This window comes from Varanus komodoensis, unplaced genomic scaffold (assembly GCF_004798865.1).
Source record: "Varanus komodoensis strain SLA01 unplaced genomic scaffold, ASM479886v1 scaffold3, whole genome shotgun sequence".
Lineage (NCBI taxonomy): Eukaryota > Metazoa > Chordata > Lepidosauria > Squamata > Varanidae > Varanus > Varanus komodoensis.
Window position 1 is genome coordinate 25,157,913 of NW_025335761.1, and position 19,493 is coordinate 25,177,405.

Sequence of the window (19,493 nt, forward strand, 5' to 3'; positions counted from 1 at the left end):
CTATCTGCATTAGAAAACTTTCAGTTGCTAAAGATTTCACATCACAAGAAATTCTTCCTCTTCAAATACTGCAGACTAGCCAGGCATGGTTTAGGCTTGTCAACCTCATTGACAAAGCTTTCCATTTCAGAAATGACTGTTTCCTGCTGACCCTGGGCCTCTGAAAACTGTTTCAGATTCTCCTAGCATCCTTATGGGAAAAACAGCTAACACTGGTGGCCCTTGACATCTGCCAGTCAGAGACTCTCAGTTTAACACACCTCTCAGGGTTGTTGTTGTGAGGATAAAATGGAGAAGAGGAGAACCTTGCAAGCTGCCATGGGTTCCTTGTAAAAGGAAGAAAGGTGGGGAATAAATATAATGCAATACTGATAACAGTAATACATGATTCCCACCTTCCAGCCTGTTCCCAGATTGTTTCCTGGGCGCTCCTGGTATCTTTAATTTCATCTTCTCTTGCATTACTCTGAAGCCCCAGAGTATTCTCTAAAACCAGACGGAATATCTTATCTCTGATTCAGGACACAATCCTATGGCTGGTAGACTTTGTCTGAAGGAGTACAGATACTCTGAAGGGCAAGTCAGAAATCCACCCCCCCCCCCCCCAATCTCTTCACAGCTGGCATGGAAAGAACCATGTTGGCTGGTCTCCATTGTTAGAATACTTCCATGTATTATCTTGTTCATAGCATGGGTGCCTTTCAGAAAATTCTGAAATTTGGATATCCTAGAAATAAATAAATGATAAAGAAAGAAATACCTCCATTCTTGGTAGAGTGCACAAGAAGTAGAGAAGAAAGAAAAAAAAGGATAGGTAAAGCAAAGAGTCCATGTATGGGCTAATGATAGCTCTGAATGAGATTCATTTGTAGTAACACAGCTGGACCATGAGCAATGCTGAATATAAACTAGGACCAGGAGGGTATGATTGCATAGCGTGCTAAATCACCTGTGGTCCAGATATGCAAGGTTGTAGTCTGTGGCTTCCACTTTCTACAGAAAATGACTTCTATCATTTTTTAAACTTTAATCTCAATTATGTCATTTAATCATATGCATTAATTGATGATAAATGTCCCAAGCCTTTATTTTTCCTGCCAGTACTGTCCTTATTGACAGATCATGCTGATATTAGAACCCCCATGTGAATTCCCAGATGGCAACCCAGAATGCCAGGTTTAAAGAACTATTTATAAGGCGTATGAGGTTTTGGGGCTCCATATTGGAGCAGCAGCACAGCTAGTGTTAGGTCAGGAAAATCAAATCTCACTGAGCCATAAAGCTCACTGAATAGGTCAGCCCACTAAACAACTGTAAGAATCTTGAGCTTGATTCATAAATCATTAGAAGTATAAACTGGAATTTAATGCCCACAGGAGGGATATAACTAAGAGACACTCTGTGAACTGGTCAAACACTCCAAGAGGGGCCGCACTTGTAGACTCATAGACTCTGTCAGAAGTAGATTCAAATAACCTGAGAAAGAGTAGCCATCATGATAAGCCAGGAATATGTCAAATTTGAGGAATAGCTGTAATTCAATCACAATTCCATTGCTGGTGCTTAACTTGCTAAAGCCATATAAGCCATCCTTTCTCTCTAGTAACTCCATAATTTCTGTCCTATACTGGACAACCTCATACAATGAACCATCATGCTGCTATTGTGTAGCAGGACTGGGACTTCTGGTAAGTAGAGCACAGCTGGATATATTTGACCCAATTACTGTTTGTAAGATGCCTCTGTGGTTCTAATCATACCATGACTATTTGTACCATGGCAGTTACTGTGCTTTCATATGTCTGGGCATTAAAAGTGGCAAGAAATCTGAGAAATTAGGGTTCAAGTTTGTATCAGAGAGGAGTGCTATTTTAGTGTTTGCCTTGAATTACCACAAGGATTTAAAAATATTTTTCTCAGTTTAGCAGCAAAGAAATTTGAATAAACCTAGATGCATTGGAGACAGATGTCTTCAAAAGGTTTGTTCATAGATATGAATCCTAGGTCAGTATGGGAAATCACTTTTGACTTGCTACTTGCATTTAACCTTCTTTGTTCCCATAAATAATTCTTACAGGAATTGGTTGATTACTGTGGATATCTAATACAGGATATCTGTAATCACCCCATGTCTGGCATACCAGCATTAAGAACTCTGGCATTTCAGTATAAATAGATTTACCTACAAATGCTTAAAAAACTCATGGACTCACCAACTGGTACTTCTAATATGAAGTCTGGTGTTTTGTCATAACCTTTTGCACGTAACTGATCTTCAGCTGCATAGAGAAAGGATGTTGTAAACAATAGTATTATTCTATTAACCAGATAGCAGAATAATTAATTTTCTTTTGAACAGAGGTACAAGAATTACTAATGCATTCATACATATCCTTCTTATGCATGCAATACTGTGTCAGATTAAATGAACCTTCTTAGCAAACCTGAAACATGAATATAAAAATGCTTCTTTGTCATCTCTGCATTTTTATGTCTTCATTATAAACATCATTAATTCAACCTGTCATACAGTACTTTGTTACTGAAAAATATTCAAAATAAAGAAATATTTTAGCTGATTGAATATCTCTCAAAGTAAGTTTAAGAAATAGCTAGTATTATCACACTGAAGACATGCTTGTACTTTTGCCTCAATTTATATTTGAGGCAGAAGTGAATATAAAATTTATTCACTGAAAAGTTATAGCTAAAGAAATTATCACAGGCTCTTTGGGTGACATGAAGCTGATGTTTCTGCCTCTTCCTTCCCCCAGTATGGCCCTACATGTTATAAAGACATCAGGGACCCATCTGAATGAGGCAGTCTATGGTACAAGGGACTACAGGGCAGTTCTTCCAAACTGGATAAAGATACCTGCACATGTCTCTGGCTAATACTAGGAGCTGCCCTCTTCCCTTCAGTCCCTCCCATTTTTACTAAATGCTAACTAATGTCACATTAACTTTGATGGGAAGAAATGTGATGGTCAATTCTTGACCTAATATAGAATAGTAATAATCAGGGACACTTAACAGTATGCTAAAACTGTTTCCATGGTGTGTTAATTTATAACATGTATGTCCTTTAAATTTAATGTGGAATAACATCATAATGATGATGTTAATTTGCAGTCTGGTGTTATTCAGTTTAGACATCTACCATCTCAAAACACTTCCTGGTCAGGTTTAGACTTTTGACCCTGTTCTTCCTCTCCAAAGGTGGTGGACCTGTTAAAATGGTCTGCCCTGGAGTCTAATGGATCCAGAAGTTTTCCAGAAGGCTCTGGGGGATTATCTGGCTGATGTGGTTGGCACTCCTGTCAAAGACCAAGATGCTTTGTGGAATAGAGAGGTGGCTTGAACAGTTGACATAATTGCACCTAAGCACCCTCTTTCTCTCTGCTGAGCTCAGCCAGCTCCATGGTACACACTACAACGTAGGGCAATGGAGCAAGAAAGAAGATGGTTAGAGTGCAGGTGAAGACAATCTCATTACAAATCAAACCAAACACAGTTTGGAGCTAATTATTGAGCCTATTTGATAGCAATGAAGAGAGCAAAATGACAATTGCATCCTCCATTGCATCTTCACAGTGCTGTTCTACAGAGCTTTTCCGAATGGTTAGAGTGCTGGCCCATCAGTAGAGATCACCAAACCCTTGGTAGCTTGTTGTGATGAATTTGCCCAACACTTCAAAGATAAAATCACTCAGAACATTGTGAACTGGACTCCTCAGTTGTGTTAGATCTTTTCAGGGATTCATCCAGCATACCATTCTTTGGTCCTGTTTTCTTGGATGAATTTCAGTTATTGCAGTCCAATGATGTGGACAAGGTGCTTGGTGCTGTTTGTCCCACTACCTGCCCACTTCCCCTTGCCCCTCATGGTAAATTTGAAAGGCTAAGGAGGGATCCAGGAGGCTGTCAATGCTTCATTACGAAAGGGAACTGTCCTAGCATCTTGAAGAAGGCTGTGATAAGATCATTCTTTAAAAAAGCTGAACCTGGTCTCAGGGGTTGTTACCAACAATTGACCAATGGTGAAACTCCCCTTTTGGAGCATGGTTTTAGAGTAGGTAGCAGCCAAGCAGCTCCAGAACTTTTGGAGGAAACAGATTATATGGATCCATTTCAGTTGGGTTTCAGCCTGAGGGATGGAGACTGTCTTGGTTGGCCTCTGGAATGACCTTTACTGGGACAGTGAAAGAGGAATTATGACCCTTTTGATTCTCCTGAACATTTCAGCAGCTTTCAACACTATTGACAATGTGTCCTTCTGGACAGGTTGGCTGGGTATGGGGTTGGAGGCACTGCTCTACAGTGGTTCCTCTCCTACCTGGCTGACTGGATCCAGAAGGTGCTGAGGCATGGTTGGTCATTGCCATGGCTGTTATGCCATGGGGTACTGCAGGGCTCTATACGATCCCTCATGCTTTTCAATATCTACACGAAACTGCTGAGAGAGATCATCCAATGGTTTGAGCTGAGTTCTCAGCAATATGCTAATGATACTCAGCTCTACCTCTCCTTTACATCAAATCCAGGTGAGCTGGTGTTCATCCTGAACCAGTGCCTGGGCTCCATAATGGACTGGAAAAGGGACTACAAGCTGAAGCTCAGTCCAGGTGGGCTGCAGGCTGGATGAGTTGATGGGGTCATAGTCCCTCAAATAATAGAGTTCACAGCTTGGGAGTGCTCCTGGATCCAAAACTTCCACTTGAGTCCCAAGTGCACCTTCCTTCAGCTGAGGCCAATTTATCAACTATGGCCATATCTTGACAGACAAAGCTTAGTCACACTCATGCACACCCTAGTAACATCCAGTTGGATTATTGCAATGAGCTCTATGTGGAACTGCCTTTGAAGACAGTCTGGACACTTTAACTGGTTCAAAATAGGATCACATGACTTTTAACAAGAACTAGTTTGCAGGCCAATATTACTCCAGTTATGTATCATCTACACTACCTATCAGTGGAAGTCTGGGACCAATACAAAGTGCTTGTTCTTACATATAAAGCCCTAAATGGCTTGGGCCCTGGATACCTGAAAAACCACCTTTTCCCACATGTTCCTACATGTTCATTGAGATCAAGTCAGGAGGTCCTTTTCAAGGAGCCATCTTCCAGTGAGGTGAGGGGGATGGCAGCCAGAAGAAAGGTCTTCTCAGTGCTTGTGCCTCTTCTCTGGAGTAGTCTTCCCAGAGAGGTACACCTGGTGCCATCATTGTTATCATTTTGGCACCAGGCAAAGACATATCCTTTCTCTGGCTATTTTAATAGTTGGTTTTAGTGGTAATCTTTATTTTAACCTGACCCTAATCTTGGCTTGTAGTTTTATCTTATTTTAAATTGTTTATTTAAAAAGTTTTTATGTAATGATTTTTTTTATGAATGTTACTGTTAATGTTCTATTTTTGCAGATATTAAAATGTTAAGTTGTTTTAATTGGTTCCAAGTCTCTCAGAGAGTTCAAATGTGAGCTAATGTGGCAGCATATAAATTGAAATGATGGATGGATGGATGGAGTGAGTAATGTGTTTCTACTGGACAATTTACCAAAGATACTATTTCCTTTTTTATGTATAGGCCAGCCCTATTATTAGGTAGAGTGGGACATTTGCTTCAGACAGTTGTGAAAGAGCAGCTATTTAATTCATTATTGTTGCATTTTTTCCCTCTGAAGTAGAAGTACTTATAGGACTTTCTGTTTTTGATTCCAAGATAACTTGGCACAACTTGGATATTATACACATTGATATGGAGAGGTTCACCATTTCTTGCTACATAAAAATGTAAGAGCTATGCTGCATTAGACCAAGGGTCTGTCTAGTCCAGAGTGGCCATCATTATATTTTGTGGAAGTGAATTTCATAATTTAAATGTACACTGAAGAATAATGAAGAAATACTTTTTATCTGGCCTGAATCTTCCACCAATCAGCTTCAAGGAATGACTACAGATTTTAGTAGTATAAGGGAGAGAGAAATTTGTCTCCCCATTCATTCTCTTCACACCTGCCCAGATAGCAAAACATCTTGGTCTGATTCTGCTATGTGCCATTGCAAGTTTGAACTACACTGTACAAGACAACATGCAAAATAAAGAGTTATCTTTGCAAACAGAATAGCAATAATAGTATTAATAATTGTACTGTACAATGCCATGGATTAATAAAAATGTATTTATGTACAGGAAAGGCTGACCATATTGCTAAACCATTTACATAATGTGTTATGAAACCAATGCCTATGTCTTATTGTTTAACACATTCTATTGAAGGTTTGCATTTCTACTAACTAATCTCAATGGAACTGTCAAGAATGTTTCAAGAATATTGTTAAAATATAGTGTCTCAAGTTGTTCACAAATCACAGAAAGAATATGTTGTAGAATTCAGAGACTGATACTGATTCCTTAACATCATATTACTATTTGACTGTCTTTGCTCTTCAGAAAAATTCCCTTTTTATTCCGGTAGTGCTTTTAATCCTGCTGCTACTAAAAGCATAGATCAAGGTAGGCCATAGGATCAATAATTAAATAATCAAAAGGGCTTTTTAAATAATGACTTTTCCACTAGGGGCACGTTTGTTATGATTTTTTCTGGATTTAAATATTTTGCGATGTTCTATTTGAAGCACACTTTCTCATATTGAGATGTCACCCTTCAGTACAAACTGAGAAATACATCATGCTAGGAATGTACCCCCAATTCCCCACTACAAATGCTCCTTGAAATAATAATAACCACTCAATGCAAGCATTAACAATAATATTAAAAGTCATGCTTCTACTGTTCTCAGGTAGATTAGCACTTAGCGTCATTCTGATTAAATAGATAATGCAGGAAGCTTTAATACAATTGTACAAAAATATAAGGATATAAACATACTTCTAAAGAAACCAGTGAATCCCTCCTGTAGATACATTATTTTTAATACATAAAGCATTATGCAGTTAATATTTCTTATGCTTCCGTCTAAGTCTCCTAAGACCTAGATTATGGCTAATATCTCATGACACCAAAAGTAATACAGTAGCTGATATTAAAGCATTTTTTCCAGCTACTTATTCTATAAAATATTAATTGCAAGCTCGTGCACGTGCAGTATAGGGTATTAGGTAACTGAGTTCCTGCTCAGGTCTAAATCAATAAAAGATAACATGTACCGCATCAATCATTTCTTAGCCTCCCTTTACTACTTAATACAGGGTATCTGTGGAGACCTCTTTTGCAAACAGCTAAGATTTCCAATGTTCAGATACAAGATTATATTATGAACTCTTACCTAAAAAAGATATGTTTTTCTCCAAAAGCATTTCTTTCAGTAAGACTTCATGCTCATGTCCAATTGCACTGATTTTTTTCATTAAGGAAATAAGTAAGTTATATCCTAGAAACAAAACTCACTTTTAGACCTGTACAACACTCTGAATACAGTGCTCTAGAACTGAAAACTTGGTAGCCCTAATAGTGCTCTCTTTTCTTTTCATCTTCCAAAAACTATAAAGAGCAGAGACCAGTGAAACCAAGACCTATCAAGCCATGGTGCTAGACACATCCATCTTCTCATGTACTTTAGGCCACAATAGCATGAGCGACAAAAAAGCTCTAGATGGGATAATTACAGAGCTTCTCTATAATCCTGTGGGGCACTGAAAGATCACCTAAACCTGTGTGACATAATGGTGACAGTGTCAGTCTGTCTGGAATGAACCAGATTCACATTTCCACTAAGCTACACAATTAACAGGGTGGGCTTGGGCCAGTCATGATCCATCAGCTGAATTTATTGCCCAGATTTGTGAGGATAAATGGGGTGTGGGTGGGGGGAATGCTTCCTGCCTTGAGCTCCTGGAAGAAAACACAGAGAATTAATGAAATAAGTAAATTGATAAATAAACATCCTTCTTTATTTCCCCAGAAATTCAATAAAGCTAATGAAAGGAAGAATGTCATCTATTTGAATTCCTTAGCTATCTCTATGCATATAGGCATCAGGACTAGTCGCCGTTAATACCTTATTTTCCATGAATTCGTCTAATCCCCCTTTATAGCCACCCAAGGTAGTAGTCATCATTACATCTAGTAGAACTATAATCCATGTTTAGATATGCATTCCCATGCCACGTTCTCCACACCACACATAATTTTTCCACCTTTATCAAGTCTCTTCTCTTTTTTCTAAGCCAAACAATCCCAAAAATCATACGCTGTTGAATACAAGATGTTGTAACCTTTCCTCATAGGCAAGTTCTTCCAATTCCTCAATCAATTTAATACCCTCTTTCTGCATTCTTTCCAACTCCAAATGCCCCTTTTAGGTGCAGCTACCAGAACTGTACAGAGTATTCTAGGTGTGGTTGCACATAGATTTGTATAAGAGAAGAATTATCTTGGCAGTTTCTATTTTCCTATTTTCCAGAAAGCAAAGAAAAGTTATGTGCCCAAGAACCCAGTACAGGGCAGAGCTAGACTCTGAGCACTGATATTATTTGGCTGTTGGGTGGTAAAGAAATGTAATAAAATAAATACACAAAATTTACCTGAATAGTATGTCTAAATAGAGACCACTAGACAACTCTTTATGGCTTTTCCTACATACCTATTACTACATGTTGCTGCATTGATTTTGAGGGTTTTATCAATGCTTAATCCTTATTTATTTCTATACCACTCTCCTATTTCCCATTTTATTCTCACAATCCTATAAAATAGGCCAGGCTGAGGGTCAGTGACTGGCCCGAAGTCACCCAGTGAGCTTCATGTCTCAGTGGATCTCATGAGCCCTTTTCCAGGATGCTGCACCACACTGGCTCTCTGGTATATTACTCTCCAGTACACTACAATTAGATATACCTATTTTAGTGTATACTTCAACATATTTATGTATCAAAATAAGCTGATTTAGATATATATTTTTAGTATATTAGCACTATATAGAGGTCCTTAATAAAAGAATAAAATATTTGTAGCTCTATCTGTTGTCAGTTAATGCTAGAGATAGGATCAAGGCACTGGTCTCTTGGTTTTATGACACAGAGTACAAACCTCTATGATATGCACAATGTATTTTTTATTACATAAATATGTAATATTTAGCAAATGTTAATGGAAAAAAGGAAAGGTGAAAGTATGCTTCTGTTTTTTTCTATAATTTCATTAGAAATCTTTTCATTATTAAAATTATCATAGCATTTATTCCTCTGTTGCCATTATCCTTTGACAAAGCACTTCCAAGATATAATAGAAAAAATAATTTATATTTAATAAGTATTTTCAAAAAAACTATCAACTTAACAATGTTCAATTTTGTATGTTTTTAAATAAATTTAACTATCAATGGTTCTTTTTCCTTCTCCTTTGCTCTAATTTCTAGCAGCAATTACAGCTGGAATACAAAACAAGTCATAAGAAATATTACAGTGCAATGAGAATCAAGTGCTACATCAAGCTCCATTGTAATGACAGGGCCAAACAAAGAAAATGAATGATGGCAAAAATATAAGACAAATTCTACAAACAAAATTTATAATGCACGATAAGCAGAAACACTTAGACTTAGTCTACAGTAATACCTGTTATTGATGTATGGCACTGACCATGGGGCAAAACTTGTAAATAACCTCACTAACCATTTTCTTTTCATGCAATCCAGCAGACTAGCTTCCCGTAAGCCTCTGAACTATTACTGAAAAATAGCCTCCTGGCATTTACAAAGAGGTTGACTTCATACTTTAGTCCATGCATATATAATTAGATAGTTGTATTTAAAATCAATATGCAGGCCTTAGAAGACATTATGCTTTTAAAACCCTAACTTTAAATTGATTTTAAGCTACTTTGTATGTCTTAAAATTAACAACTAATTTAGCAACATATATTCTCAAATGATGCTTTCCTACACAGATAATCTAATTTTACAACCACTACCTATGGTTGGTCATTAAAGAAAATCCTATTCATTGTTTTTAACTGTGGCCATAATGTTACATGAAATCTAATCTGAAATCAAAGCTATGTACATATTTTATGGAAAATATGGTGTAACAAAATAGTGAAAGTAATAGCCACAAGTTATAAACTGGTACTATATTAGAGAATGCTCTGTGACCCCAATTAGCTGACCAAGTTCCAATGTAATCCTCTGTGCACTATAGCTGGGAACTGTAGAACAGTCTTCAGTATCCTATGCCAATGAGGCAATTCATGTATGAGAGGGGGTATCTCTCTCTTAACTATGGCTTGGAATCTAAGGCACATTCACTCCAAAAGTTCCCCCACAAAGCTTAACAAAATGCTTTGTCGGGAAGTAGTTTGCTGAAAAATATAGGAGGAGGCTGCTGTGGGAGAGAATTGCAGTTGAAAAAGACCTGACTCCAGACTCCCACATGAATCTGTGCTTAATCTGTGGCTGCATCAGTAGAGGCCATTCTTGGTGCCACTGAACGGAATCTTTACTTATGCACATGTGTTGCCAAGCAAGCTAGGGAGAGTGATGGGTTGGAAGATTACGGAGTCCAGACATCTAGGCTGTGTTACATTCAGTTTTCCAAGAGCACCCTGGGAAAATAACTACTTTGCCATACAACTGAACACCTCTGAAAGAGCTCTCAGTAATGCTATTACTTTTTTTCTCCCTTGTTTGGCAGTTTCAGGCTTCCGGGATCTTTATGTAAACCAGAGTTTCAAGATTTATAACAAGAGCTGGGGCAAAATAGTGGGGATTCAGTGATATGCACATGTAGGTTGGGGAGAAAGTCCTTACCTAATGCATCTTAGGAATCATACATGGGAATGAACGACATATGCAAGTAAGGAGATGTCCCATCTGGGTGCTACCTGGCTGTAGTACTGGCAAGGGTGGAGGTGGGACTATGCTGTCCTGAAAACTGCCCAGCTGCCAGAGTGAAATGTCCCTGCCAACCAATGTTTAATTGTGTGGATATGCTCAATGGGGTGCAAGGTGGTATTGCGGGTTAAATCGCTGAGCTGCTGAACTTGCCAATCAGAAAGCCAGCAGTTTGAATCTGTGCGGCAGGGTGAGCTCCCGTTGCCTTGTCCCAGCTCCAACCTACCCAGCAGCTCAAAAGTGTTTAAAAGTGTGAGCAGATAAATGGGTACCTACCTTGGTGGGGTGTCAGTGACATGTATGGAAGTGTGAGCACCAGACCCATGTCAGACCTGCAGCGTCAAACCTGCAGCAGCAGCAGCAGCGGCGGCGGCAGCGCTGGAGGTGGAGAGAGACTGGAGGACACTGACACTCTTGCAGACCAGCGCTAGCTGCTTTGTGTGCAAAGCTGGCTCACCCCCGTGGTGCAACATGGATAGCGCACAGGCACGAACTGAAGAGCTAGCTGTCTTAGGCAACCAAACTACTCTGCCTTAGCACTGTAGACTTCCTGGCTAATTGTTCCAATGCCATACAAAATAAATAAATATGCCCAATGCATAATGGCAGGATTGAAATGGCTGAAATAAATAAATAAACAAACATTAAATAAGATAGATAGGATGAGCGTTGGCAGATAAATGTCCTTAAGTATTGTTCAACCATTCGTTTACTTAATGGCTGAATTGGATATGGCAGTCTTGCTTTATTCAGATTAACCTGTATTTCTAAAATGGTATGGGCAATGTTTTGGATTTGTATTTTGCTGTTGTAAATCACCTCAAGCTTTTTAGAAAAGTGGCATTGATCTTTTTTATTATACAAGTAAAACATGAGTGAAAATTTCACAAACGAATGGAAAGGAGATGAGAGGGGGTGGGACGGAATTAATTTTGTATTTATTCTCTCATTCTCATACATATAGAAACACAAAATACACACTATACAGTCAAAATCAGATAATTTTGCATACCTTGATTCTGTAAGATCTGCCCACCACAGTGTGTACATATAATCATGTCTAGAAAAAAGTCTTGATTTAAGAGTTCTGCTCTGGACCAATTAAATGGAAATATAAAAACAATTAAATCACTGAAACCCTCTGAAAAAGGTATTTTACATAAAATCATGAAAATGGGATGGTTTTCCTTTTCTGCATTATGTTGGTCTCACAAAATGAGTGGAAGGTTTAGCAAAAACACATCTTAATTTACCTAATAATGAGTTTTTAGTATCAGTTCTAGTTAATTTTTTAAACTTACATAAACTTTATGGCTTTCCAGGAATGTTCAGGGGACAAATGAGATAAAATTGGGGAATCTTGCCCTAGACCATGGGTCCTCAAACTACGGCCTGTGGGCTGCATCCGGCCCACCATGCCCATTTATCTGGCCCACCATAGCTCATGAGGCGCCAGCTTGCTTGCAAGGAGATCGTTTTGGACTCGTTGGGAGAAAATGATCACTGTGCGTGCACACACGCACCCTCCTGCCCATCGCTGGCACCTTTCAACTGGCCCCCTAGTCAAAAAGTTTGAGGACCCCTGCCCTAGACAGATGAGATATATTCTGCTGTATGGATCTGAATTTGAATAATATTACAAATTTATATTCATTGCAAAAATATTCATCAAGAACTTCTGCAGGATGCTAGATCTGATGGAGTGACCTTCTTCTATGATAAACTAGTATCCATTATCACAAACTACCTTGAACTGTATCATCCCTTTGGATGGATGCAGGAGGATGGTACTGGCAAGTCAAATATTGTCACTTATAAATTTTAAATTATAAATTCAAATACATATTGTTCAATGAAAAATATTAAGCAGCTCAGAATTCTTATATAACAGAATTCTTAGTAAATTATGATGGCTAATTATTTGATGCAAGATTCCTCTTGTTCCCCAAATCTGGAGAAATCACAAGGCCTGTAGTGCAATGGATGACCAACCTCCTAGCCCCAAAAATCCATCTTCATGAACATGCTGTTTCCCCTGTCTGTTACTAAGATCACTGGATCACATTCTCCTGGTGGTTCCACACAGCCCTACAGCCTGACTGGAATTCACCAAGGGAACAGTCTTCAATGTGGTAGCTCCATTTTTATGGAATTCCCTGCCTCTAGAACTTAGGCAGGCACCAACACTGTGCAGTTCTCAGCACCTGTTTAAGATAATCGTATTCCGAAAATACTTCTTTTGCAGACCAATCATCTTAATGTAATTTTTTTTAGAAAGTTTCAATGTGTTATTTTTATTCTTTTGCTTGTTTTAAGCTTTTAGGGCTTGCCATTTCAGAATCTGTTTGGATGCGGAACAGTACAGAAATAAATAAAATCAGTAAGACTGCATGTTTCACGTGACCAACAGGAAAAGGATTTCATCTAAGCACAGGAAATGTATATCTACTGAACTGACAACTTTCATATGGCATATCTGTTGTTATTTAAACAATGAAAGAGATAGGGTCTGCAGTAACCCTCTTGTGGTTGATTGAATGTAAAATAGAGGAGTATGATATGTGTTTTGTGATGTAGAACTTTATGTCAGGTTAAAACTAGAAACATCTCTTCCACAGAGTCTAAGCTCATCACTGTGCACCTAAAATTTTATGGGAAAGGATACTGTTTGATGCAGTCCACCAGTGGTCCATAACAATAGTCATTCACAGTACACTGAAGACAAATAAGAGAAGTAGGACAGTGAAAAGCAACCAAAGAATTATTTTAGTTAAACAGAATCCTGAAAGCAATCTAGAAAACAAAAACTGCACACTTTCTATTCTGTATAAAAAGTACCCATTAGGAATTAAATGTTTCCTTTACAAATAAAGCATAATTATTCTCCATGATATGGTATGATGACAGTAATTAAATGAGGTTTAAAATCACTGTCGTGCTAGGCCCGTAATAGCATTTCCACCAGTAAAGGATGTCTTCATGTGTACCTGATAGACCTGATTGGCTAGAACTCCATCTGGAATCTGGGAAGGGTCCCTCAGCATACTGTTTATACGAGTTTTGGTAGCTGTGGAAGAAGAAGAAATTATAAGTGTTGTTATAAACATGTCACTAACCAGCTGTCACAGAAAAAAAGGAGAAATGGCTTTGAGAATGAGGAAAGATATTTCTTTGCATATCAATATTTTTTCAGTTACACAGCTGAAATCAGGAATATGCAAGTGAAATATTCTTCATGTTTATGATCTTATTTTACATTTTTTTTAAAAAAAGTTTGTGATTAGGACCCATTGGAGGATTAGGATGAATCATTAGTAAAAGTAGTTTAATGGAGAAAAATGGATTGTGGTGGTGGTGGTGGGAGAAATACTCTCCCATACACCAGAGGGAAATTAAGACTGCTTTCTGAAACTTCATTCTTTAAAGAGCAATTTTGAAGAGAACAGAAACTCAAGCTATTTCAGTAATTTTTCCATAATTCCCTAAATTTCATGAGGCAAAACTTTGGTTCCAATTTGGCTTATCTCTCTGAGAACAAGTCAGAAATTCTGGTTGGCATGTTATGCTAAATACCTGGGGACATTGTCCAGCCACTCCTGCTTTCCACAAGAGCAATCAGGTTGGATGGTGAACCAGCATGCCTGTTCCTTCCTATTTCACTCATGCATTGTGACTTGCTAATCAGACCGCAATGTCTAAAACAGATTAGCGTCTGAAAGCAAACAAGTTTTCAATGTATTCCAGTTCCAAATCTGTTGTATTAATTCATTTTTATTTACAGTATTTCTAAACTGCTCTTTATTGACAGGATTCCAGGGTGGTATACAATAGCCATAAAATTATTTAAACAAATATACAATCAACAATTTAAAAGGTTATCACAGGTTGGCTCAAATACCACAAAGCAAGGAAACTGGAAGTTAAAGCTGATGGCCCATGATCAGTAAGGATGATGTGCAATGTCACAACTTGCATAAGTTTAAAAATGTTGCATAAAGTTATAAAATGAAACCCTTTTATTAAAATGTTCAGCTCAATGCTTTACCAGAGGAAAATATGCAATAGCTTATTTTCCAGTATAGTTGAAAAATCATGATTAAAAATGATTGACCATAAATTATGACCAATATCCATACATTTTTGGTATTTACAAAGTTAAACTTGGAAATATTTCATGATTTTGCATATACCATTCATGATTGAAGATATTAAAAGTATATGTTGGATAATAACAGGCTTAATGTTTCAAATGTATTATTTATAAATAAAGAGGACAGTCTGCTGGTGCAATTCATTTATTTCCCTAATATTTTGCATTGACGACATTCTGGGAATAGGCCAGTACTTCCTAAATGTCATAAAGCGGCACCTAGAGGCTTAGAGGGACTGGCATGGGCAGGCAGCTGCTTGAGCCCTACAAGTGCAGAAGGACCCAGACTGAACAACCTCGACTATGGTAGCAACTCCTCCTCCAGTTCTCCTCCTTAGCCAGCTTCCCCAAGTCAGGAGGGAAATTGATTACAGTATAGGCACATCAAACATTTTAGTTTAAGGAATTAATGTTACTTGATTGCCTAACTTTAAGTGAATGCATGAAGAGTATGCATGCATGCACACACACACAGAGTGGAGGGAAAAAGAAGTTTTAAAATGTGTCGAGGGAGATATAGCTGTATTTAGCGACAGTGCACAAAATCATAGAAACTTTTTTTCCTCTCTTGTACTGCATAGTTTTTTTTTTAAATACAATAATACAGTAAATTACAATAATATTCATATTTTAAACTGTAGTACTTATTAAAATACTTCTAATAGGATGTTAACATGAATATATGGACATATAGCTACTTGCAAGAGCTCAGTTGTAGCTTGAGTGTTTCAACTATTTTCTTGAAGGTATGGTATGGTTGTGGAAGGCCATAGCCAGCAAATACTGGATGTTCGGCAGCCATCCGTTAAACGTCAAGCTACTTTTCGCATGCTAAGCCTAGACCATGTAATTTTTTTCTATTTTCAAAGAAATATTGCAAATGCTTAAAATATCCTTATTGGCACTGTTTTAATTAGGACACTAAATAATAATTAAACAGAAGCCAGACTGGCAAATTTGTCCAGGAATTCATATTTCCGCAGCCTGTTCTTGAACTCTATGTTTTTACATTTAATCCACAATATGTCCTTGTAAAAATAGCCAAAGCAAATCAGCACAATAATACTCTCTATTCCCCATCTACCACCATTATTGTAGAGATCAAACGTTGGACAATTAAAAGTCTTTTAATGGGTTGTACTAAACATTAGGCTAGTAAAAAAATGGTACAAGAAGTGGCATTATCCACAGTTGCACAAGCATAGCATAATAACAAAAACAACCAGCACAAACAACATCTTGCTTAATGACAACCATGACTAATAACGTTGTCTACATTTTTTGCTGTCTTAGCATGTTGCAAAAATAACATTATAAAAAGGGTAATCTTAATTGAACTGGGAGACTGTGATAGGGCACAAGTTTTGTTTGTCTGAGAGAGGTGGAGAGATAGTATGGTAGGCTCGTGGGCCAAGCTTGTTACCATTCATTTGTTCATTCGTTCACTTCATTCATCATATTTCTTTGCTAACATTCAAGGTAATACACTTCCTAAGGTGGCTTACAATATAAAAATGTAAAATTGAATATCAAAGTATTTTAAAAAAATTGTTTCCCAACTTTCTGTCAAGAGAAATAGCAATCATGACAGTGCCGTAAATCACCTTAAATTTAAGCAATTTTAAAATTTCCAGTTTCTAATACCAGCAAACATTTTAAATTAAAACACAGACAGAACAAGCATGTTTTTAAAGTCCTCCTCCGGTAGCCACAGATGAGACAGCTGCGTTTCTCTCAAGAGGGAATTCCATAGGTTAGAGGCTGCTCCACAACAGCCTGCTGGAGGAGTTTTCCTGGGACTGTCAGGGAGGTCTGGCTGGCAGGGCATGCTCCCTGCATCTGGGGCCCCAGTAGCCATGTTGCTGCCCTCTAGGTACCAGGTCACTGGAGAGAGGCAGCTCCAGCAGCATGTGCAAATCTGGCACATGGGGACCAAGTACTGGACACATGTGCAGTTTAGGAAATGGGAGGGGTGTAGGTAGTAGTGGGAGTGGCTGCTTCTGCATGGATTTGAAGTGTGGCAACAGCAGCAGGTGCTACTCTGTTTCCCTAAGACTAATCCTAATCCTAAACCAAAGCCACCCTCTCTACTAAGCTGGCTCTGTGCAGCAGTAGGAAGAAAACAATGGCTTGCTGGGACTGATCCCCAGCTGTGGGGGCTGACAGAATACATTACACCATTTGGAGTGAAGATGGAGGCATGTGGAAAATACTCATGCATAATTACTGTGTAGATGTAGCCTTAAATAGGGCTGCAGGTGATATAACAACTGGATGGATAATAGTGCCACCCACACCTCCAAGCAGTTACATGAACATCATGGGACACAAAACGGAACTTTGTGGAACCCAATAAGCCTAAAATCTTTGGGCAGGGCAGTCCTACCCCCACCATCTTTTGAGAAAGATTGCTCAGGCAGGATTGGAGCCACTAGAAAGCTGGGCCCCATAAACCTAACTCAGTCAAAGTGTACTATGATTGATAATACCAAAAGGCACTGGTATTACTTTCTTTCCCCAAACATTCAGAGGTGGATGTAGAATGGACATCATCAGGTCTTATGTGAACAAGCTTCTTGGAGGACTGAGGCTATCTTAGATTCTTGGCCATCTCAGCCATTAACATTTTGCACAAATGCTGGAATTTCAGAAATAATAAATGAGGGAGGGTATGATACCGAATCCTCTTCTGGACGTGGTAGTTAGTTCACTTTTGGGGGAAAAAAAAAAAAAAGCAAATGTAGACACCTGTCATGTGCGCATTCCCTGCCAAACCCCAGGCTCACTCATGGGAGACTCCTCATGCTGGTTATACTGATGATTCAGATTCTGATTTTGAGGATGACACCGTTTTTCAAATGGTGCAGTCTCCAGCTGTGGGTTGAGGTGTTGGGACCTAACAGGATGTAGCAGTGGAAGAGATCAGTCCAAGGAAAGGTGGGGAGGCAGATCAACCAGACACTTGGAAGACTGGGGGCCTGAGGGAGGGGACGTTGACATGGGAAGTTTCTCCAATGGAGAACTCCCATCCCTTAGGAGATGGACCTAGGGGCTCATCACTATCCTGGGAGGGAAGCCCAATTAGGGGCACAACCGGAGGAGCAGAGGCGTGCATGTTTTCATGATGTGTCAGGGGTATGACACAAGGAATCATAAGGAGAGCTATACGAAATGAACATGGGTATGCTCAGAGACTCATATGTATCAATAAGGATCATTAAGCAAAGAAATGCTAGTGAGACTGATACTGCTCAGAGGGAGAAACATGGATTGCAACAACACCTCAGTCTATTTGAACTATTACTTGTTTCTAACTTTCCATTTTTGAGCAAGGTTCTGGAGTAAGTTATGCCTTCTCAAATCCAAGTAATCCAGGAAGATATTACTTTGATCCATTCTAGTCCATGTTTTGGGATAGAAGTAACCTCAGTTGCCCTGGAGAATAGCTTACACCAATGAATAGACAGGGGAAGAATAGCAGTTGTGGTCAGCAAAGTATATGTTAACATTCATTCCTGGAATGCTACCCAAAATGGCTTCCCTGTGGAGAGTTTTCCCTGAACTTCGCTTTCATAACACAATCACTGCATGGATAGTCACATTAACATGGAGATTCTCTGGGCTCACCCTGTGTGTTCATAACAGTCACAATCGGAGACATGAAGAATTGCCACATGAGAATAAACTTTTCTTAACATTATAGTGGAAATGGGAAGAACTTGTAAACTTGTTAACTTCCCAGAGAGCTTTGGTGGTAGAGTAGTATAGAAAAAAATTAAAAAATAACTTGAGATGGGATTGCAGTACTGAAAATGTGCACCCCAGGTATATGACTTCTGCATTACTTTATTGAATATTACTATTATTTTATTTATATCCCACTTTTTTACTTTCAAGGAACTCAAGGAGGCTTACATAATCTCCTCCTTCTCCTCTCAATATTATCCTCATAATAACAACCACACAGAGAGCTTTGCCTATGGGGCAGTATGGAAACAAACCCATATCTGTACCATAGGCTGGGCTGAGAGTCTGTTACTGGCCCAAGGTCACCCAGTGAGCTCCATGGCTGAGTGGAGCCTAAAACCCAGATCTCCTGAGCCCCAGTCCTGCACTCTTAACCACTGCACCATACTGTCTTTCTGGATATACTTAGTTTAGCGCATAATAATTTTCTGTACAATTTGTATGTCCAAGGTGAGCTTTCAGGGAGCTAAATTAAGTCTCAGTGTCTAACATGGACTTCACATACAGCGTTGCATACTCCTTGTATATCGTATAAACACTGAATAAAAAACTGGTTATCAGAAAGCAGTGAGATCACCTGTGTAAAACTCTCAAATAAACTTCATTATCAGCCTGATTATTATAATTGTGCTATGTTAGTTGCATGTGAACCAGCAACTCAAATAAGCTTATCTAATGACAACAGTAATTACAGCATCTTTACTGCTATAAATATTTTCTTTTGGATGCATGATCAATTAG

General features: G+C 38.6%; 1 protein-coding gene across 3 annotated transcripts in view; it reads right to left on the reverse strand.

Moving 5' to 3' along the window:
• Positions 1-19,493, reverse strand: part of CDIN1 (CDAN1 interacting nuclease 1) — a 175,495-nt gene that overhangs the window by 73,705 nt on the left and 82,297 nt on the right. For all 3 annotated transcript variants that reach the window (XM_044436870.1, XM_044436871.1, XM_044436872.1), the window contains 4 exons: positions 13,843-13,922; positions 13,521-13,570; positions 7,292-7,359; positions 2,214-2,279 (listed from right to left, as the gene is read on the reverse strand). In XM_044436870.1, the coding sequence (XP_044292805.1) occupies positions 2,214-2,279; positions 7,292-7,359; positions 13,521-13,570; positions 13,843-13,922 (264 nt within the window). The remainder of the gene's footprint in view (positions 1-2,213; positions 2,280-7,291; positions 7,360-13,520; positions 13,571-13,842; positions 13,923-19,493) is intronic.